General features: G+C 41.2%; 1 protein-coding gene across 1 annotated transcript in view; it reads right to left on the minus strand.

Annotated features, from left to right (window-relative positions):
* Positions 1–11,476: 11,476 nt before the first annotated feature.
* malt1 (MALT paracaspase 1) overlaps positions 11,477–23,769 on the minus strand; it is a 128,936-nt gene continuing 116,643 nt past the window's right edge. Inside the window, exons 16-17 of the mRNA XM_041185806.1 lie at positions 23,515–23,640; positions 11,477–16,979 (exon numbers count right to left, since the gene is read on the minus strand). Of these exons, the coding sequence (XP_041041740.1) occupies positions 16,473–16,979; positions 23,515–23,640 (633 nt within the window). The 3' untranslated portion in view covers positions 11,477–16,472. The remainder of the gene's footprint in view (positions 16,980–23,514; positions 23,641–23,769) is intronic.

Consider the following 23,769-nt stretch of genomic DNA (forward strand, 5'->3'; position numbering starts at 1 on the left):
AAGCTACAACACAGGTCTGGATGCATGGGACTAAAAACTGTCAAGTTCCCTGGACCTCATGGCCTGCAACCTAGGGTCTTAAAAGTAGTGGTGGTGGAGAATTCCAACATTTCCTAGATCTGGAAAGGTCCAAGTGGAATTGGAAAACTGAAAATGTAGAAAAGAGGAAGACAGAAAGCAGGAAACTGTAAGCCGGTTAGCCTAACATCTGTCATTAGGGAAATGCTGGAATACATTATTAAGTAAGTAGTAGCAGGACATTTGGAAAATCAGAATATAATCAGGCAGAGTCAACATGGTTTTGTGAAAGGGAAAACATGTTTGACAAATTTATTAGAGTTCTTTGGGGATGTAACAAGTAGAGTGGAATGAGTAAATGTGGTATTCTTGGATTTCCAAAAAGTATTTGATAAGGTGTCATATAAAAGGTTACTGCCAAGACAAAAGCACATGGTGTTGGGTGGTGATACATTAGCACGGATAGAAGATTGGCTAACTAACAGGAACAGAGAGTCAGAATAAATGGGGTCACTTTCAACTTGGAAAACTGTAACTGCGGAATGCCACAGGGATCAATGCTGGTGCCAGAACATGCTATGTACAAAGCTCTCAACCTCACAGATGCACCGCAGTGATGCCAACTGTTGTTCAAACTCAGAGCTCAAGCTGTTGCAACTGATGGCACTTCCTCCATATATGGTTATCCAGGATATGGGAAGCATCCTGGAGTTCCCACATAGCATATTATATTTGGGCCTTGCCTTTGGTCACTTTGCAAACATGTCTCTAAAGGCTATATCATACTCATTTAAATGCCATTTTCGTGTCCTGAAAAGGCATGTCATATTTAAAACTTTTAAAATACGAACTTTACTCAGTGTGGAATCTTTTGTAACTGACTTTTCTTTTAAAAATGGACAATATGTGCTGCAAAAGATGGCCACTGAGGGTCATCTGACCTAATCTGTGAATTCAAAAACTGCCACACTGTCTTGCAAGGAAAAAAGGATACAAGATGACAAAGGAGACAATGAGATGTCATCTGGCCATATCCTGAGACCATCCAAAAGACATTCCTGAATTGAATGGTTCTTTCAAACAAAGTTGGTGATAGTCTCAACCCCTCTCAGGATGAATGTCTTCAAACAATAAATCAGGTTGTGGCTACTTTACCTAATACCAAAATCATATTTGGAAAAAGGAAATGTGAGAGGACATGTGGTAGGGCAGCCATGTTGGTCTCCTTTTAATCTTTGAGTGCTGTCTGCAGAGACACAGCAGCAGCAGAAAGAGCAGTAATGTTTATGCCTTAAGAACTGGTGACTTTAACACCATAATGTTTCCAACCCTGTTGCTTTTCATGTCCACCAATACTGCCAACTGACCTCTTGGTAACGAGACTACAAGCAACTAACTTCATGATCTGCCGAAAGTTCAATTCTTCGAGAGAATCCTGAAACCACTTCAGCACATGACTCCGGTTGCTCAACTTACCTAAACTACACTTCAGGAGTGCAGATGTCTTTTCCATCAGGCCTGCAACACGTGTTTTCCAGAATAGGATAATAGTGTGAATTATGAACTATTACTTTTGTTTATAACATGTAAAAGTGCACTATTCTCTTTAACTGTAATTTCCAGTGTGTTTGTGTGTGTGACTGTATGAGTGAGTGTCATAGACTTAGATTTCGGGGTGAGCGTGTGAATGAACAGTCCTCTTTATTTGAACCCACAAAAAGCCAGCTGCTGGTTGTCAACATTGTTGACACTCAAGGGTTAAGAAATGCATACCTTCCTTTCAAAATCTTATTGATTACTGATAGTAGGGAAGGGAACACTGATTTCAGTAGTTCTCTCACCCTGTCCATAACACTATCAATTCATCCTTCTTGTTACAAATGCTTGCGCATTCAGATAAAAAGCCCTTATTTCTGTCTTTTTACCATTTTTCCCTGCCCTGACCTTATTTGCTGATGCCTTATTATGTTTTTATGCTCTGTCCCTTCCTATCACACTCTAGTTATCATTACCTGCATTGCTACCCCACACTATTGCCTTGTCCTTACTCTTTAACTTTCCAAGTCTTCCCTCAGGTGAAGCCTCCCCGCCATCCTGGACTATCGATTTAAAGCTTTCTCTATAGCCCCAGTTATAATTATACTTACCCTTGCCTTTACTACTCTCTATTACAGCCTGCTATGCCTATCAAGCTAGAAGGCCTCTGATTGGCTCTCCAGAGAACTTTGAGAGCCTGCTTGTTGTCCTTAATAGGATGGCGAACCCGTCTCCAAGAAAATTAAAAAGGCACTACCGTGACAGTAATGATGAATGATTGTTTCCTCCCTGAGGCATGTTCAGGACCCAAAAAATCCCAACATTTGTTTCCTGTGGGCCGCCCCCCCCGGAAGAGAAAATGCTGCCCCACATGACCACATGATATGGGTAAGTGTAGTATGCTTGCAAGAAAAAAATGACCTTAGGCTTATGGTTCACAAAGCTCTCCACCCCTAGGATTTTCCTCATGTTATTTCTGAGTCTGTTGTAGATTAATTTGCCGAGATTAGTCAACAACTCCGTTATCATCTGACTGCCAGGACGGTAGAAGGTGAACTGGATGAAAGTTGTTTTTTTTCCCATCTACCAATTCCAATGCTCCTTCAGTTCCACTCTTCCTTATCATGATTGATGAGAGAACTAATTCAACACTTCATGGCTGAAGAATGTTTGGACTTTTCAAACAGCTACCCTGCCATTCACTCATTAACTTCTCAAGGATCAATACACCAATCCCCAAACACAACTCGCTTACAATGTCTTCTTCTGTTGCTTTTTCACATTTTATATTTTTTATTTCTCCTTTCCATTTCTCCAATCTTTCTTAATCCACTTTCTTTCTATTTCTCTTTCTGTACCTAAATAACTCCAATCTTTTATTCTCTGGAAAGGAAGAATGTACAGGGTTATGGGGGGGAAGGCGGGCAACGGCACTAGGTGCTTTGCTCATTTGGAGAGACACAATAGGCTGAATGGCTTCCTTCATTTTTATGATCCAAATCACAACTCCGTGATTCTGAAATTTACCCGATTTCCTTCTCCATTAGTTTCTCTGTTTATTTCTCCATCCTTTCTTTTCATTGGTTAAGGGTATAGCGTTGGATGTCCCGAATGCAGCATTGTCAACACTTTGCTGTTTCAACAATTTGCAGCAGGGTAAGAAGTCCAATTCGTATCACTGGTCGTGGGATATGCTGTTGCAGCGATTCCTGGCTTATTGTCACAGAATCATAATATTAAGGAATACTAAATTACACCTGTGTAGAAAAGATTTCAAGATACAAACAATGACTGAACCGGTGTTCTTGCTAGCTGCATAGGGATGTAGAGAGGGTTCTAAACAAAATAATGGGAGCAAGGGATCGAATTTGGGAAAACATGGTAAATCAAAGAGCAGATACAAGACAAAAAGAAAAAGGTATTATTTTGGAAATGAAAAACAGACTGTGAGAGGAAGGGATAGAGAGTACAAATCTAGTGGTAAGTCAATGGATGAAACTAGGAGCAGAATCTTCTGTTCAGTGAGCAGAGGTGGGGCCCGCTCGCCGACATGTAAAATGACGCGCCATCCCAACCTCACCTGCGCCATTTAGATTTTCAGTTCAGCCGGCACGCAGCCAAATCGGCTGCACGCCCACCAAACTGTCAAAGGCCTATTAAGGCTATTAAAAAAGTAATTAACACAATTAATGGATTTGCCCACCCAACCGGGAGCCCAGGCAGGCTTCTGAAAAAACGTGAAACCTCATCCACGGGCGGGATGAGGTTTCATGAGGGTATTAAAATTTTTATAAAATGTTTAAATAAAAGACATTGACATGACCCAGCTCATGTGACAGTGGTACAAGTGGACATGTCAGTTATTTTTTCCCCCTTCTTTAATGAAATTTTCAAACCTGAGCCGATCTCCCTGAGGCAGCACTTTGCCTCAGGGAGAACTGTGTGCTCTTTCACGCATTCCTGGCTCAGGGAATTCATCCCCCCCCCCCCCCCCCCCCCCCCCACCCACACAGGGAGCGCATAGCACTTCCTGGCTGACGTCACGCTGAGCAGGCGTTAATTGGCCTGCCCACGTAAAATGGCAGCACGCCCCTGACTGGGGGTGCCAGTCAGGAACCCACCCGCTCGGGCCCACTCCCACATAACTCCTCCGTTGGGAGGAAGATCCTGCCCTAGAGTTTATAAAAAGAATAAAAGGGTAAAAATGAATGAAGCCAGACAGGTGTTTGAGGTGGTGGTGGGGGTGCATTTTAGCGATAGCGACCAGAACATGGTACAATTTAAGCTTGTTATGGACAAAGAGATAGACAAGTTGCAAAAAAATGTTGTGGATTGGGGGAGAGTGGATTTTAGTAAAATAAGGCAGGATCTGGCCAAGGTAGACTGGGAACAGCTACTTGTGGGGAAATCTACAGAAGAGCAGTGGGGGGGCGTTCAAAAATGAAATGAGGAGGGTGTAGGCTCAACATGTTCCCTATAGAGTGATAGAAGGAGTAACAAGCCCAGAGAACCATAGATGACTAGAGATATTCAGGATACAATGAGAAGGAAAAGAGAGGCTTTTAGCAGCTACAAGGGAAGCCAATCAGCAGAGGCATTAGTGGAGTACAGAAAGTGCAGGGTGGAGTTTAAGAAAGCAATTAGGAGAGCAAAGAGGGGATATGAGAAAGCTCTGGCTGGTACAAGTAGGGAAAATCCCAAGATATTCTATAAGTATATCAATGGGAATAACCAGGGAAAGAGGAGGGCCCATTAGGGACCAGGGGGGCAATCTATGGGTGGAGACAGAGGATATTGGTAGAGTGTTGAACGAATACTTCACGCCAGTCTTCACCCAAGAGACTTAGGATGAAGGTATGAAACTTGGGGAGAGGGACTGTGAGGTTCTTGAGCAAATTGATATAGGGAGTGACAAGGTATTGGAGGTGTTGGCATGTTTAAAAGTGGACAAATCTCCAGGTCTGGATGATTTGTGTCCCAGACTGCTGAGGGAGGCAAGAGAGGAGATCGCAGGGGCTCTGACCCAAATTTTTAATTCCTCTCTGGCCACGGGGGAGGTGCCAGAGGACTGGAGAACAGCTAATGTGGTTCTGCTATTTAAGAAGGGTGTAGACATAAGCCAAGCAGCTACAGGCCCGTGAGTCTCACATCATGGTAGGGAGACTATTGGAGAAAATTCTGGAGAGAATCAATCTTCGCTTGGAGAGGCATGGTTTGATCAGGGATAGTCAGCATGGCTTTGTCAGAGGGAGGTCATGCCTAACAAATTTGACTGAATGTTTTGAGGTGACAAGGTGTGTAAATGAGGGTTGTGCAGTTGATGTAGTTTATATGGATTTCAGCAAAGCCTTTGACAAGGTCCCACATGGGAGACTTATAAAGACGGGAAATACACACGGGATATTGGAGCAGAGAAGATTGAGTGGCAACCTGATCGAGGTATACAAGTTCATGAGGGGCATGGACATGGTGGATAGGGAGCAGCTGTTCCCCTTAGTTGAAGGGTCTGTCACGAGGGGACTTAAGATCAAGGTGAAGGGCAGGAGGTTTGGGGGGGTGTGAGGAAAACGTTTTTACCCAGGGGATGGTGATGGTCTGGAATGTGCTGCCTGGGAGGGTGGTGGAGGCGGGTTGCCTTTAAAAAGTACCTGGATGAGCACTTGGCATGTCATAACATTCAAGGCCAAGTGCTGGTAAGTGGGATTAGGTAGGTAGGTCAGTTGTTTTTCATGTGTCGGTGCAGACTCAATCGGCCGTAGGGCCTCTTCTGCACTATGTGATTCTGTGAAAGGTAAATGTTCTGTATCTGAATGCATGTAACATTTGAAACAAAACAGATGAACTGAGAGTGGACATAGAAGTAAATAATTATGATTTAATAGCCATTACTGAGACATGACTGAAGAAGACATGGGCTGGGGCCTAAATATTGAAGGGTCAGGATATTTAAGAAGGACAGGAAGCGAGAAAAAGGTGGAGGGGTTGCTCTGTTAGTTAATGATGGTATTAGCACAAGAGGGATGACCTTAGTTCAGCAAACTCTGATGTGTGAACAGTTTGGGTAGAGATGAGAAATGGTAAAGGTAAGAAGTCACTTGTGGGAGTCATGTACAGGCCCCCTAACTGTAACTACATAGTAGGGTTGAGCATAAAGGAAGAAATAATTGTAGCTGATCAGAAAGGTACGGTGATAATCATAGGAGATTTTAATTTACATATGGACTGGAAAAGTCAGATGGGCAAAAATAGCCTAGATGAGGCTTTTAGATGTTTGGATGTTTTCAGGATAGTTTTTTAGAACAGCATGTTCTGGAGCCAACCAGAGAGCCTGGTATTGTGTAATGGGATGGGAGTAATTAATGATCTCATAGTAAAGGCACCCATAGGTAGCTGCAACGCTAATATGATTGAATATAACATTCACTTTGAGGGTGAGAGGAATGGGTCTGAGACTAAGCTTTTAAACTTAAATAAGGGCAATCATGAGGGCATGAAAGCTGAGCTGGCTAAAGTGAGTTAGCAAATTGGGTTAAGGGATAGGTCAATGGGGATGCAGTGACTGATATTTAATAGGATATTTAAGAATGTACAGAATAGATACATTCCAATGAATAAGAAAAGTCCAAGAAATGGCCAGAAGACAGGACAGAATATAAGGAGCAGCAAAGAATGATTAAAATACTAATAAGGAGGGAAAAATTAGAGCATGAGAGAAAGCTATCCAGAAGTATAAAAAAAAATAGGAAGAGTTTCTATAAATATTTTAAAAAGAAACGAGTTAACAAAGTGAGCATTGGACCTATAGAAAGTGAGTCTGGAGAATTGATAATGCAAAACAAGGAGATGTCAGATGAATTGAACAGGTATTTTGCATCAGTTTTCACTATAGAGGATAGAAGTGACATCCCAGAAGCAGCTATGGATCAGTGCTGGGACCTCAACTGTTTACAAAATATATAAGTGACTTAGTGAAGGTATTGAAAGGATGGTTGCCAAATTTGCTGATGTCACATAGATAGGTAGGAAAGTAAGTTGTGAAGAGGACATAAGAGAGCTACAAGGGGATATGGATAGGTTAAGTGAGTTGGCAAAGATCTGGCAAATGAAGTATAATATGGGAAAATGTGAAATTGTCCATTTTGGCAGGAAGAATAAAAGGGAAACATATAATCTAAAGGCTGAGATATTGCAGAGCTCTGAGGTGCAGAGGGATCTGGGTGTTCTAACGCATGAATCACAAAAGGCTAGTATGCATGTACAGCAAGTAATTAGGAAAGCTAATTGAATGATAGCATTTGTTGCAAGGGGAATCAAATACAAAAGTAGGTCGGTTATGCTTCAGCTCTACAGGGCACGAGTGAACACATTTGGAGTACTGTGTACAGTATTAGTCAACTTATTTAAGGAAGGATCTAAATGCATTGGAAGCAGTTCAAAGATTTACCAGACTAATACCTGGAATGGGTGGGCTGTCTTATGAGGAAAGGTTGGACAGACTAGGCTTGTATCCGTTGGTGTTTAGAAGAGTAAGAGGCAACTTGATTGAAACATATAAGATCTTGTGGGGTCTTGAAAGGATGGATGTGAAGAGGATATTTCCTCTTGTGGAAGAATCTAGGACTAGGGGTCACTGTTTAAAATAAGGGGTCGCCCATTTAAAACAGAGAAGAGGCAAAACTTTTCACTCAGAGGGTCATGAGTCTTTGGAACTCTTTTCCTGAAAAGGGGGTGGAGCAGAGCCTTTGAATATTTTGAAGGTGGAGGTGGAGAGATTCTTGGTAAGCAATGAGTTATTGGCAGTAGGTGGGATGCAGGTTTCAGATCAGCCATGACGGAGCAGGCTCAAGGGGGCTTAATGGCCTACTCCTATGCCTTGTTTATATGCCTGTATAAATTTACACATGATCAACCATTTTGGACATGGTTAAAAATCAGTAATAGCAGTTTTGCTTTTTATCCTGCAAGTCCTTTATTTCCCCATCAGTATGTGACGATAATGCAGTTTGTACATTTTTATAAAATATATTGCAACATAATGTGTAATAAAAGAATTATTTGATTAGTGCAGCAGAAACAATATGAGAATTTTGTGCAGACTCATTGAGAAATAGAAACAATGAAAGAGCTAGTATTTTCTTTCTTTCGCCCCATCACTCCTGAAGACTAGGCTAACTCATGGTTCCATTAGTATTGATTACTTACCAGTCACCATTCTACATGTGAAAACTTAAGTAGTGAGTGCCGACCGGGTAGCTAGCCATAGACAGTATGGCAACTGTGTGCAGCTGGTCCTCACACACATGCTTTCAGACTATAGGTCACAATCAACACAGCTGCACAGATACATGATAAGCTGAACGTTTCTGGCACACATCACTGAAATGGAACAGTGCAGATTAATGTTTGAGTACTGAATGACATTTGAAACTTGCACGTTTATTAACTGCATGGCCACGCAAAAAAAAAAATTAAAGAGCCTGTGCACTTAAACAAATCACCCACAGACTACAAGCAAAAATTAGAGGGTATGTTGTTCACAATAATGATCGGCAGCAAAATTCCTGGATCATTTTCTTCTTTTAAATTGTAGTGACACAAAGCCAATTGCAGCAGCGTAAAAACAAAAAACTGCGGATGCTGGAAATAAATTGGGTCATGAGGACTCGAAACGTCAACTCTTTTCTTCTCCGCCGATGCTGCCAGACCTGCTGAGTTTTTCCAGGTAATTCTGTTTTTGTTTTGCAGCAGTGTAACTTTACCTCGGCTGAGAGCTGTGAACTCAGTACATGTCAAACAATGAACTGAGAAACTTCCCAGTCAGTGTGGTTTAATAGTGCCTTTTGCTTGAGCACTTAATTGCTGAGCAAGATGAGAGAGCTCATGTTAGCATTTTTAATGAACAGTGACTGTGATATTCAGAATTGAAACACCTAGAACATACATAATATGAAACAGAATAGTAGAGTTAATGTAATCCTTTTACTCATGAATAGTCAAATGTTAAGGATTAAATAATTCAATGTTATCATTTAAATTCAGCTGTGATGTACTGTATTTCAGTATATTGTGATGTACTGCATAAAGAAATATAAATGTAAAGTTTTTCTATCCTTCTGTCAATTTGAACACTTCTGAGGTAGTTGTATCAACTTAAAGCTTCCATGTGCATGAATTATATTGGCTTATAAAATATTTCAATGTAAAAAGTGTATAATCCATGAGGAGTCCATGCCAATGCTTCTAGGGCTGATAAAAAACTGAAGCCTCCAGATGCATGCTCACATTCCTATTAGGGAAGTCCGCATTACAGAAACACTATAATAATGCTGTGTCTTTTTTGACACCAAAAGATATTATAAATTCCCACCACACTCCTGATCAAGTAATAGTTTTACAAAGTCAAAAGAAGCAAGAACAGCAAGGTGCAGTGTAAAGGAAGTTCCATTACGTCTTTCCTGCTAAGTCTCATTGCTAGACTCCAGTGCTTGATCAATCTCCATCTTTCAAAATAATTAGTGCATTATCTTGAAATGGCACACTGAAGTACTCCAATGCTCATGGTTCTAAAGCACCAGATAAAATTTAGACAATGTGCAAAGTAACTCCACATACTATTTTTAATACTGTTAAGAACTATATTGTGGCCCAGGATGGAGAGAGTTGCAACCATTTTCAGATAGTATAAAAATAAGATTATTATTTCTTTCAAATCGAAACAGTAATTTTTCTTAGCAATTATATGGAAAATTGATGACAACTCCAAATTACCTGTTTAGGTCTTAAATATGATTTTTTCAGGAATTCGGCAGGAGATAGAAAGAGAAATATGAATCTTGGAAATTTTATATTAACTATAAGGAAGGTAAGTAATGTGGTATAAATGGTTAATAGATATTATGCAATAGCTCATGTTCATTGGTGATGTCAGATCACGTGTGACCAGATCCAAGAGACAGATGGTTCTGGAAGGAGCTTTATGCTTATCTATCCATGTATATAATTGTATATAGTTACTAAATGTTTGAAAGTTCTGAGAGGCCTTGTTTCCAGCAGTCTATGTTAAACACACCCTAGGGCCGTTGATGACGATAATTCAAATAAGAGTTAAATAACCTGAAAAAGTTCTTTACGCTAATCAGATGGAATGTCTTTAAATGTTACCTCGGTACCTAACAGCAACAAGCCAAATCCAGCACAACAAGTCACGACTGGTGCCAGAGATCAAATCTAGAGCCTTAAGCTAAAAATCATACCTTAGAGATAATGACCAGGATCGCAAGGAAAAAAGGAAGCCCGTGAAATGCCAAAAACTGCTAAGTCATGTGCATCACCAACAAAAACGGTCCACTGCTGGATAGCTTTCAAGTTCTCCAACAGGTAGATACACAACCATACTTGGGGGTTCATCTTAAAAACAATCTTCAATGGCGGGGGTTCCACATTCAGCAGATAACAGCCAAAGCAAACAGGGTCTTGGATTTCTGAGGATGAGTCTTCGGTGTTGCAACAAAAATATCAGAGTTATAGCTTACCAAACATTTGTTCATCCAGTCCTGGTGTACGCATGTTGTGTTTGGGATCCTTATATGGTGGGAAATATAAATAAGATTGAAGTTGTCCAAAGAGAAGCTGCATTATTCTGCACAAATCAGTAAAAGGAAATATACCCGTGTCACATCCTCGATTGAAGATTTGGAATGGGAATCACTACAGCAAAGGAGGGAGGAAAACAGACTGACCATGTTCTATAAAATATGGAATGGACTGGTGGGAATTGACAGAAACAAGAACCTGATTCTCTCCGGCAATGACAAAACCACGGGGGAGCCATCCACAAAAATCACAGACACCATTTGCTTCCAAGACAGTGTATCAATAATCTTTCTTCCCAAGGACAATCCCACAATGGAACAAGCTGACAAAAGAAATAGTCACAGTCCCATACTTGAAATCTTCAAGACCCATCATTAGATTATTTCCAATTTAAAAATTTTCATTACCAGAGCTACCTGGTATCTCGGCAGGTCACGCCTGGTTTAGCTAGTGCTACTCATATAAATCTTGGTGGAATATGGATATTGCCTGTGATGCCAACACAACTAAAGCAGAAGCATGTGTGAGGAACATGTTCAGATAGTATATTTTCTCCTCTATACAACTCTGGGAATTTTGCAGCAAACTTTGACTTCTTATTCATAAATGATCAGTCCTTGGATCAGCAGTTGAGTTGGAAACACTATTTTTGGGTATCACAACTTTATAAAAAGTGAGTAGGTGCCTTCACAAACATTATTGAATAACCTGATATAGAAGAACTGCAAAAAATGTTACCAGAGAGACCCATCAGAGTAATAAGAGAAATTAGGGTGCATGACTTTAGTGTATAAATGTTTAATATAGAGTAGAGCTTTACCTGGTTTACTATTTTCATACAGACTTTTTATTGTAAACAAGTTTAAATTCCCATGAAAATAGCAAAGAAAGGCCACAAGTACATTTGTATGAAGTACTGTGTTAGACCTAAACTTACATTCTTCTGTATAATGCAGCACACAAGAAAGTTTTTAAGCATTAAATACAGCAAATTTAATATTTAATAACTCTGGGTTTCCCCATAAGCTTTAGGCTTGAAGTTTAGTACAACCATTTAGGTTCAATGTTCATGAACAATGATCATGGAGCCCATTTTTACTCCACTTGACTGGCAGGGGAGAAGATCACTACAGATCATGAAAGCACTTCTTCAAGCAGAAGATGGCAAATTTGTGCAATAACTAGGTGTTGGAAACAGAGATCATTGTATATTTCAAGAAAGTAATGCTTACATTTTTGGCAGACCTTTCTCTACTATTCTTTCCAACCCAGTTAAAATTAGGTTAGCCATGGTTTACATGGAGAATGAATTTAGTCTGTGCCAGAAGTGTGAAATGGGCTTGCAGCAAATCGACAGCTGATTTTCCGCCATATCCAATCTTCTTTCCGGTAATCATTCGTCCACTGCTAATGATCACATTGCCATTTGTGGGAGCTTTCTGTGTACAAATTGGATGCAGCGTTGCCAACCTTACAACTGTAGCAGCACTTCAAAAGTACTTAATTGTAAAGCACTTTGGCACATCCTGTGGTCATGAAAGGTGCTATGTAAATGCAAGTTTTTTTTCTTGTTGAAGTTCACGAACTACAGTTCAACCCTTTTCTTGAGACTTGTTTTCTAGTCTCACTGTCACTTTCACTTGCTTTCAAATTAAAAATCTTGGCAATATTTTCCAAGTCAACAGGAAATAAAAATTGGCGCAGTGTATAACAGGCTGCCGATCACTACAAGCCTGTTGCACACTGATGGCACACACTAATTGTGTCTCCATGGTGTCCGACACATATTTAATCTTTCTACTGAAGATAAAATGACATATTAATTTCTAACCTTTGAGAGTAGCCCAATAGATAAAATTTATCTTTTCTGGTCCTCTAGGCAGACGTACATAACTGGAAGGAAAAATTTTGGTTCAGTATGTCTAATAATGTATCCCTGGAAAATATGATCATCAGGAACTTGTTTGTTTTAGGAAGTCGGGGAGCTTGCACAGTGTTCCCTCTAATTGGCTCCAGGCCTTTGTTTATTCCGGCTTCCTTGGGATTTGGTAATTACAAACTCTTGGGGCAGATGGTGCACGAGGCTATATTGTTTAATTGATAGGGTGGGCGTTAATTAACATGTGGTCATGAAAGGTGCTATGTAATTGCAAGTTTTTTTTCTTTTTGAAGTTCACGAACTACAGTTCAACCCTTTTTTTGAGACTTGTTTTCTAGTCTCACTGTCACTTTCACTTGCTTTCAAATTAAAAATCTTGGCAATATTTTCCAAGTCAACAGGAAATAAAAATTGGCGCAGTGTATAACAGACTGCCGATCACTACAAGCCTGTTGCACACTGATGGCACACACTAATTGTGTCTCCATGGTGTCCGACACATATTTAATCTTTCTACTGAAGATAAAATGACATATTAATCGTATCCACTAGTAAACATGCAGGGGGGCAAGGTGATAACGACAACAACATTCGGAAAATAAAAACTCACCGTCTTTCCACCTGCTGCCATTCTAGTCTGGTCTGAATGTGCACGGAAAGCCTCCTGTACACCATTTACATGACAGGCAAAACCCCAATGGCCATTTTAATCAAAACACCCGTGACACTATCCCCATTCATTGACAGTGTATAAAGCGTATAATGGGATTGCTGGAGAACACTGGCAAGACTGGAAGATTTTCTGGGGCAAAGAAAAGCATAATGTCTCTTGTCCTCCACAAAATATTAAAATATATATCTATGTATTTATATTTATGGATATTTAATTGCACACAAAACTGTTGTGTTATTGTTCCTCCCCCTCACCAACCCCTCCTACCCCTGCCCACCAGCCCCCAACCCCTAACTTGATCTGACTTTTCTTCAAGAGAGTTGTGTCAGCTTAGCTTTGTAGCCACCCCACCCCAGATCTACAAGCTATCACCGCTAGTCTAGTGCTGGAAGCTCACTGCTTTCCTACAAACAAGACCTGTCCAGATCGCTGAGTAGCTACATTGGGAAAGGTGCATTGCACTTTCTTTACCTTTCTGACATACACTCATCAATCTAGCCTCAGAGGCTTTAAAAAAAAAAATCTGTCCTGCAGAATCTACATCTACGATCTATAAAAACATATTTATTTGCTTCTAATCTGTTGGAAAGGACCCAAAGGCAGCATCAAATGAAGCTCAAATGGTTCTGGAGCAGCTCCTGATTATTGAGATGTTTTAGCCCTGAATTTCTACAAGGATTATTATGACCTCCCACCACACCTTCAGTGCAGACCCCAAGGAGGGCCCAACCAGGAGGGCCCAGTACTATCATAAGGAGCAGGAAGGAGTTAACTTATAACTAGCAGCTATGCAAAACAGGGTCTGATTAGAAAGTAAAAACAGAAAATGCTGGAAATACTCAGCAGGTATGGTAGCATCTGCGGAGAGAGAAGCAGAGTTAACAGGCAAAATTTAATGTTTAAGGCAGGGTTCCTACCCACCAGCTGGAATACTGATGGGAACCTCACATCAATCACTTTTGGGAGGCCTGAAGGAATTTTTCAACAATCGGGCATTTAACTGGGCAGTGTTGGGTCTCTAGTTGAATTAACCCCTTTGCAGGGAGGGTAGCTCACCCTCGAGAGCTGCGGGCCAATCAAAGGCTGGCAGCTTTCCAGTACCAGCAGCGCCACTAGATGTGGTGGCCACTGCTAGTACTGCACTGCGGCCTTTACCAGAGAATGATGATGGAACCCTGGTGAGAGGTACGTGTGGGAGGGATGGAGGGTCACAGGGAGGGGACAGCAATGTGGTAGACTCTTAAATGCCCCCTGAACAAGGGCAATTAGAGATGGGCAATAACTGCTGGCCTAGCCAGAGACACCCACATTCCATGAATGAATAAAAAGAAAATGCTGTCAAGGGGAGCAGAAGGATGATTTCCCACAGGACATCCCTTCCTTCCCAGTGCCAGCACCCTCAATCATGCATTGAAGTTCTGAGCAGAAGGGACTCCTCCCCCTCACTAGGCCACAAGCAAACCCGATAGGTTTTGCTGGGCGATTGTCCTGCGGCTGGTGGAATTACAGCGTGGCAGGATTAGTCTCTTCAATGGCTACTCGGCCTCAATAGCTTCCAGGTAGGAAAGTCAACTTCCACCCTGCCTGCCTGGGGCTTGATTGGAGAGGGTTGGGAAGGCAGTAGGGTTTCCATCCTGCATCCTCCCACACGATCAAATGCGCAACCCCCACCTCCTATCTCACTTCTGGGTTTGGAGGCGTGGGGAGGGAAATAAAATTCTACCCATTGTTTCAGATCAGTGACCTTTCTGGTTATGCTTGTTCGTGCAGTATAGGTAGGGGGAGACGGTGGCATTGTTGCTAGACTGGTATTCTAGTGACCCTGAGGGTCCTGGGTTCGAATCCCATCATGGTAAAATTTGAATTCAATAAAAATCTGAAACTATTGTCACAAAAACCCATCTGGCTCACTAATGTCTTTTAGGGAAGGAAGTCTGCCATCCTTACCTGGTCTAGCCTACATGTGACTCCGGACCCACAGCAATGTGGTTGACTCTTAACTGCCCTCTGAACAAGGGCAATTAGGGATGGGAGATAAATGCTGGCCCAGCCAGTGACGTCCACATCCCATGAACAAATTTTAAAAAGTAGCAGGATCATACATGGACTTTAAAGAACAAGCTTATGGTTTCATTACCGAGTGTATAAAGAAAACCTTCCTCACAATGGGTCACAGCGCTAATCTTGTATTTGATAATAAAGCTTCACTTCTACTAAGCCAACATTGTTCTCTCAGGAATATGGTGCTGCATTGGTAATGTTACTGGACTAGTAATCCAGAGGTCCAGGATAATGCTCTGGGGACACAGGTTCAAATCTCACCAATGGCAGTTGATGGAATTTAACTAATACATCTAGAATCTAAAGCTAGCCTCAGTAATGGTAGCCATGACAATTACTGTCATTAGTTGTAAAAGCCCATCTGGTTCACTAATGCCCCAAACCGTCCTAGCCCGGTCTGGCCTACCTGTGACTCCAGACCCACAGCAATGTGATTGATTCTTAACTGCCATTCAGTTCAAGGGCAATTAGGGATGGGCAACAAATATTGGCCTAGCCAACAGCATCCAAATCTATGAAAGAATAACTATAGAACTTCTTACTCCCACCATATTCTCCTCCTCCTGAAATCTACAAGTTTTTAAATCTAATTTTAGAATCTCCTTTACTATTCCCTGACCTACTCATCTTTTGCTACAATTCTTTTGATCTTTGTGATCTTCTGCACCTAAGTTTTCCAATAAATTGTGATAAGTATATGATTGCATGCTGATAATATTGAATGTATGCTGAACACAGCACAGAAAACAATTAAAGTACACCCTTGACAACACAATAATTAATTCCCACCATAACACTATGAGTTTCAAGTTAACTGTTTTTCCTGCATACTTGACCTTGACCATAATTCGCCACCTGCCTGGGGAGGGATAGAAAATGGCCAATTACCATATAGGCTGCCCAATTTTAAGAAACTGTTGACCAAAATCTGCCTAACCTAAGCAGTTGATCGATCTGTATTTGGCTACATTGACTAAGGCAGCTCACTAACTTTTAAAAACTCCCCTCTATGACCTTAGAAATGCTGGATGCTTGGCATTCCTTGTGCCCAGTGTTATTAGTGTGCAAATGATGAGAAACACAATGGAAAACCTCATCATCAGCGTGGTGTCATTAGGGTGGATATATTCGACATTTTGTTACTTCCAGTGGGAGTCAGCATTGCTCCAGTGGAAAATCCTCCTCAGTACATTCAGAATAATTATTTGTGCATTAATGCTCAGTGAACTGCAGGCAGCTAGTGAAATGGGACTGCAGGTCATTGATATCATTCTCAACAGGAACATTGATCGTTCCTATGTTGCTACGACAGAACTGAGGCCTTTGACCCCAGTCTGACATGTGTGTATATGTGGTGCTGTATTTACAGCTGTCAGAAGGAAAGGTGCAGCGCATTGCACCCATCATAGTTGAATTTGGGTTGTAGACTCCAAGGTGAGAATTATCTTGATAATGTTGGTTGTGACGGTGGTGGTAATGCTCAAATTCTGGACTATAAGCCATGCTTCGCACAGGACTGTGAGACGGGCTGTGGACTGGGCTGTGCGATGGACTATGAGGCATAGGACAGGTCACTAGGCAGCTGTTCCTCCTGATGGTGCGATGGATGTCCAGCTTTGCGATGAGCGGTTTGCCTACGTCCACCTCCTTGGCCTCTTCCACAGGTTCATCGAGTCCATGGTACTGATACCGAAGACAGGCAGTGAACACCAACCGTTCCTAAACCAGAAGAACATGAATTGAGGTCACTTATATCCCCCTCACTTTCCTTTAAGAAACTAAACATGGCAAGCAAATTATAAGCTCAAGCAGGAAACTGGATAGCATTCAAAAAATAGTAATCCAGGAAAAAAACTTCTCTTCAAATTTATTACAGAAAAGCTGCATATTCAGTTTTAAACTGGTTTATATGCTCAACAAGGCATTTATGATAAAGTATTCTGGAAGCCTAACTTTGCCTATTCGTGCAGTAATTTACAATGTTAGAGGTTCGAGGTTGTCCTGGGGTGTGTTATCAGAAACAGACAGAGATACAAACACCTGGGGCTTCTTTGGGGCTTCTCCTGCTTTCTTGCTGTAACTTCTGGGGAAGATTAACTGAAATCCCTCTTAAACATGTTATGTAAATTTGCTAATGTTATGAAACAAAAAGAATACAGGCCTCCTAATAAAGTTATTATCTGAATAGACTGTCATAAGATGGAGTGTTATTCAGATGGTGCATTATGACCTCGTGCCATGTTTTTTAACTTGAAAAAGATTAATATAGATTGTAGTTGTCACACTTTGAAGTTTAAATTCTGATTATATATAAAAATATAAGAAACAAACACCTGCAATCAAAGGGGTCTATTTGACTTTGTGCGACCGTGTAAAATAGGTGATAGAGAATCAGCAGCCAGTTTTAATCTCTCCTGATTGGTTAAGGGTAAATAGTGTTTAATTTGCTTGAGAGTTTTGATTATGTAACAGGGAAGGTTGATGAGGGTAATGCTGTTGATGTAGTGTACATGGACTTCGAAAAGGCACTTGATACATTGCTGTGCATCAGGCTTGTGAGCAAAGTTAGAGCTCATGGAGCGAAAGGGACAGTAGCAATGTGGATACAAAATTGTCTGAATGATAGGAAACAAAGAGCAATGGAGAACAGTTGCTTTTTGGACTGGATGAAGATTTATTGTGGAAATCCCCAAGGATTGGTGTCAACACCAGATATATATTAATGACCTTGCTGTACAGGGCACAATTTCAAAATTTGCAGATGATATGAAACTTGAAAGTATTGTGAACTGTGAGGAGGATAGCATAGATCTTCAAAAGGACACAGACAGGCTGGTGGATTGGGCAGACAAGTGGCACATGAAATTTAACACAGTGTAAAGTGATTCACTTTGATAGAAAGAACTCAGAGGTACAATTCTTAAGGGGGTGCAGGAGCAGGGGGACCTGGGTGTATATGTGCATAAATCATTGAAGAGGCAGGACAAGTTGGGAGAGTGCTTAATAAAGTATACAGGATACTAGGCTTTATTAATAGGGGCATAGAGTACAAAATCAAAGAAGTTATGTTAAACCTATATGAAACACAGTTTGATCTCAACTGGAGTACTGTGTCCAGTTCTGGCCACCACAGTTTGGGAAGGATGTGAAGGCATTAGAGTGAGTGCAGAAAAGATTCAAGAAGAGAATGTTCCAAGGATGAAGGACTTCAGCACCGTAGAAAGATTGGAGAAGTTGGGACTCTTCTCCTTGGTAGAGGTATTCAAAATCATGAGGGTCTGGACAGAGTAGATGAGGAGAAACTGGAAGGATTGAGAACCAGAAAGCACAGATTTAGGGCAATTGGCAAAAAAAAGTAATGGCAACACAAGGAAAAATATTCTCACACAATAGGCAAAATTTTGCTGTCGGTGAACAGGGGGTGGGGCCCGCTCGCCGATGCATAAAATGACACGGGATGACCTCGGGGGAACCCCTGATGTCATCCCACCCTATTTACATTTTCAGGAAGGCAGGGGGACAGCAAAATCAGCTGTCCGCCCGCCGACCTGTCAATGGCCAATTGAGGCCATTGACAAGATCATTAAAACAATTAAAGGATCTCGGGCAGCCCAGGAGCCCTGGTGGGTAATAGAAAAAACATGAAACCTCATCCACCGGCGGGATGAGATTTCATGTAGGGTTTTAAACAGTTTAATAAAGTTTTACTGTAATTTATGAACACGTCCCATCTCATGTGACATTGTCACATGTTGAGGACATGTTAAGGATTCTTTTTTCTATTTTTAATCTTTTTAAAAGTGTAAGCGCTCTCCCTGAGGCAGCACTTAGCCTCAGGGAGATGTGTGCTCTTTTATGCGCATGCGCGAAAGAGCGCACTCTCGCTTTTGTGGAATCCCCCCGCCTGCACAGGAAGCGCATAGCGCTTCTCCAGCAGGGATCGGCTCCCCGCCTGCCAGAGATTGGGTCAGGCCCGCCCGGTAGGCAGAAAATTCTGCCCAATGAGTGGTTAGGATCTGATATGCATTGCCTGAGATATTGGTGGAGGCAGATTCAATCAAGGCTTTCAAAAATGAATTGGATCATTATCTGATGAGGAAAAGATTGAAGGGCTATTGGGAAAAGTTAGGGGTGTAGAACTATGTGAATTGTTCCTTCTGTGTTGTAACCATTCTATGATTTTATGATTTACATTGACTTGAATAAAAATGTACAAAAAAGAACAGTTAGCGGATGCCTGCAATATACTCATTTTAATAACACTGTACACTTTACATCATCTCCAGTATTCTTACCATTACCTAGCAAATGCTGGGATGCCCTTTTCACATAGGCATAGTTATTGTCATATTTCCCATGTGTCAGAATGGTGGGAAATAGCATGCAATATTAGCATACCTCCAAATTAATATTTAAGCGAAGTGTCCACCAGTTTGAGACAGTCATTTCCACCACCCAAGACGCTGTCCCACCACAGAAGACTGCATCATGAGCAAACTGAATGAATGAATAAAGGAACAAGAGTTGGTCATTCAGCCCCTGGAGCCTGTTTGGCCATCCAATTAGATTGGGGCTGATCTATACCTCAACTCCATTTACTCACATTTGTTCCAAACCCCTTGATATTCCAGTCTGATGAAAAATCTACCCCTGAATTGTAGTTCCACAGGGCTGAGGTTGATGACAATTTGGTGCTCCTGCTGCCTCACTGATGATGCAATATTAAGCAGTGGAAAATCCTTTCCCTATACCTTTGTCTACCAGAGAAGCTTCATGCCAGGTTTACTTAGGACAGTTGAAACAATCAATGGGTTGTAGCTTTCTATCCACCTACTCCTCTATCACATATGAGTTCACTGCCCTTTGAGATTGTAGCATATGTTACTTATGTTACTTCAGTAACATAAGTAACATCTTAACCTACATAATTGCTTCTAGCCATTTGTGACTAAGCTGCACCTACTGGAAGAGCTAGACTTCAAAGCTTCTCTTACAAACATAAGTAAAATTCTGTGGGCTCAAAATTCTTAGGGTCCCACCAGATCAGCAGAAATTGTCTTAGGCCTTCTGAAGCCTTCAACATGCCTGAGATGCCAAGGCTGTCCCAATATGGGCCACAATTGCAAGGGACTGGGAGCATATGCACAAGCAGTTGCTAGGCTCTGCAGGCTCCTGAGTTTTAGTTAACTGAGGTGATTGCACCATAATGCCTTCATCCAGAATTTACAATTACAGTAAAGTCCTGTCACTCACGGGTATTGCGTTCCTGCGATACCTCGAAACGGTGAAATCGCGAAGTTTTTGAATGGGATTCAATTAGATCTGTTCCAGCCATGCAAGGGCAGTACTGGATTCTCCAGCAAAAATATGATACAATACCTGTATAGGGCAGATGGGGGAACCTCTGAGCATAGTGTCATCGCTCTTGGCAAGACATTACCAAAGCATGCAATGTGCATGGATTCCTGGAATTCCTTCTTAAGGGTTAATTAAGAACTATGGGGATGGGAAAACTAGGGGGTCAAGTTTATAAAACACAGGCATGGAGTTAGGTTAGATGCTAATGCAGATTTAAAATTGAATAGAGCCGTTATTGTAGCTCTGGACGCTCCGTCAAGGCTGCTGTCTCCCTGGGAAAAAAGAGAGAGAGAGAAGAAACCATGGATAAGCAAGCATTGCCCAAGCAATGGGTGATGCTGTCTACAAAGTAAAAAGTGTAGGTTAAATGAATTCATGGATAAGGAAGTCGCAAACGGCGGGACTTTACCGTAATTCAGGGTATTTATCAAAGCCACCTGCTACAGCTGGGATGAAACCAGTCAACCGTTACATAGGAACATAAGACATAGGACTTAACAGCAGAAGTAGGCCATTTGGCTCTTTGAGCCATTTGAAAAGATCGTGCCGCATCTGATTGTGGTTTTTTTTATTATTCTTTCATGGGGTGTGGGTGCCAGCATTTATTGCCCATTCCTAATGACTCTTGAACTGAGAGGCTTGCTAGGCCATTTCAGAGGGAACTTAAGAGTCAATCACATTGCTGTGGGTGTGGAGTCACGTGTAGGCCAGACCAGGTAAGTACAGCAGATTTCCTCTCTAAAAGACATTAGTGACCAGATGGGTTTTTAACCACCCATAACCCTTGTCTATCAAAAATCTGTCTAACTCTGCCTTGAATAAATTCAGTGACCCAGCCTCCACTGCTTTCTGGGGAAGGGAATTCGACAGACTAAAAACCCTCTAGAGAAAAAAAAACTCATCTCCATCTTAAAAGGGAGGTCTCTTATTCTTAAACTGCGTCCCCTAGTTCCAGTTCCTCCAATTCTCATCTTTGTTTTCAAATCCCTCCTTGGTCTTGCTCTCTCTCTCTCTCTCTCTTTAATCTGCTGCAGCCCACAATCTTTGGAGGTATCTATGCTCTTCCAATTCTGGCCTCTCGAGTATCCCCAGTTTTAACTGCTCCATCCCTGGTGTCCACGTTTTCAATTGCCTAGGCCCTAAGTTATGGAATTCCCTTCCAAAACCTCAGTCTCTCTTACCTCCTTTAAACTTACCACTCTGAACAAAGATGTTGGTCATTTGTCCTAATATGTGATAGGTGTCTCATTTTGCTTCATAATACTCCTGTGAAACACTTTGAGACATTTTATTACATTAAAGGTGCTATTTAATACAAGTTGTTGTTGCTGTTGACTCCAGCCACATAGTTGAATTCTATCACTAACACCTCACCTCTGAAACTCAGCTGATTTCTATATTTGAAGCTGTAATGAGGTTTGGAGCTGAGCGCTCCTGGTGAAATGCAAACTGAGCATTGGTGAACAAGTTATTGATAACTGCTGTTTGTTAGCATTTATGATGACTGAGAGAAAGCTGATAGATGTATAATCTGAGTAACAAGGATAAATGTAACCTCTTTGCCAGACTAGAAAGATTAATAGATTTTGACTGCAATAGCAACCTAGGAACACATCAGGGTGAAAAAGCTTTAGCAAAGAGTGACATGCACAGCTATATGGTGCAATAGTTCTGAATCTATAAAAAGAAAGGTCAGTTTTTATTTTTGTTTACGCCTGGTTAATGAGACATTTACAAATACCGAATTATGTTGTTGAAGAATGAGCGGAACTTTGTTTTTGCAATAGTTTAGTTTCATATGTCTCTTTGTGACCTAGTTCAAAGCATGTTTATACTGATGGAGCCAGGGTCCTTTCATCATGGATGGTACACCAGTTAACATGAATGAGAAAACCAAACAGGTGCATAGTAAGCACGTCTCTGTTTCTTTCCTCGGCATGTATGAATCCAAACTAAGAAATATTGCTCTGTTCTGTTTGAAGTACAGAATAGTTAGATAGTCCATTCACAGCTGTCATTAGGAGTAGAAATTTAGAACTCCCTCATTCCCTCCCCCAAAAGGCTCTGGATGTTGGGTCAATTAACATTTTCAAGACTGAGGTCAATAGATTTTGTTGCATAAGATATCAAGAATCATGGAGCAAAGGTGGAGAAGTGGATTTGAGATACAGATCACCAATGGCCTAACTGAATGGTGGAATAGTCTTGGCTGGTGAAGGGGCAGGAGGTACAGCAGCTAACTTTCTCTGGAATCTGTGTTTGCTCCTGGCCTGGCAATGTCTCAAATTTAAATTCTCGAATCTTGCAATACAATGTCTCCATGCCTGGGCTCTGTAAGCTCCTCCAGCTCTACAAACCTCTGAAATCAATGCATTCCTTCATTTCTGGGCGCCTATGCATTCCCACCAGTGCCAGTCATGTTTTTGATTGCCTATGGTGCAAGCTCTGGAATGCCATTGTTAAATCTCACCAACTCTCTAACTCTCTCTCCTTTAAGATACTCCTTAAAACTACCTTATATGTTCTAATGTTACTTTACATGACTTGGTGTCATATTTTGTCTGATTAAGGCATCCTAAGGTGCTTCATGGAGTCTGCTGAGTTAGAGGTGCTATATAAATGCAGGTTGCTGTTGAGTTACTTCTTTCTAACACTTCATATGAGAAATTTCATTTGGAAGCTAATTTGTGAAAATAATGGCACTGGTGGGGAAAGAATTATAATAGTTGGCACAAGGGCCCACAAGAACTGAAGTATCAACTAATACCCTCATGACATAAAGTGGATTAGCAAGCTAACTTTGAATACCAGATTGGTTTTAAATAGCATGGAATAAGGTTCAGATATCATCTGTTGCTACAGTTTAATATCTGCATTTGGAATAAGAACATCTTACCTTCAGTTTCTGTAAGGCGCTCAGTCTGGTGTATAGACACTGCTCTGGTAGATCCTTAGAGAGTAGGTAACTGCCTGTTTCTTCTGGCGTTCCTTTGTTTGTCTTTTTAGGGTCTATGTCGAGGTCCTGTTCTCATAATAATAAAAAAATTACAAATGGAAACAGTTTGCGGTTTCATATGTTCAAATTAACTGCCAATTATTCACTCGTATGGTTACTTATATGGTTTTAGGTGCTGCAAGTTAGCTTTCAATT

The sequence above is a fragment of the Carcharodon carcharias genome, chromosome 1 (assembly GCF_017639515.1).
Source record: "Carcharodon carcharias isolate sCarCar2 chromosome 1, sCarCar2.pri, whole genome shotgun sequence".
NCBI lineage: Eukaryota > Metazoa > Chordata > Chondrichthyes > Lamniformes > Lamnidae > Carcharodon > Carcharodon carcharias.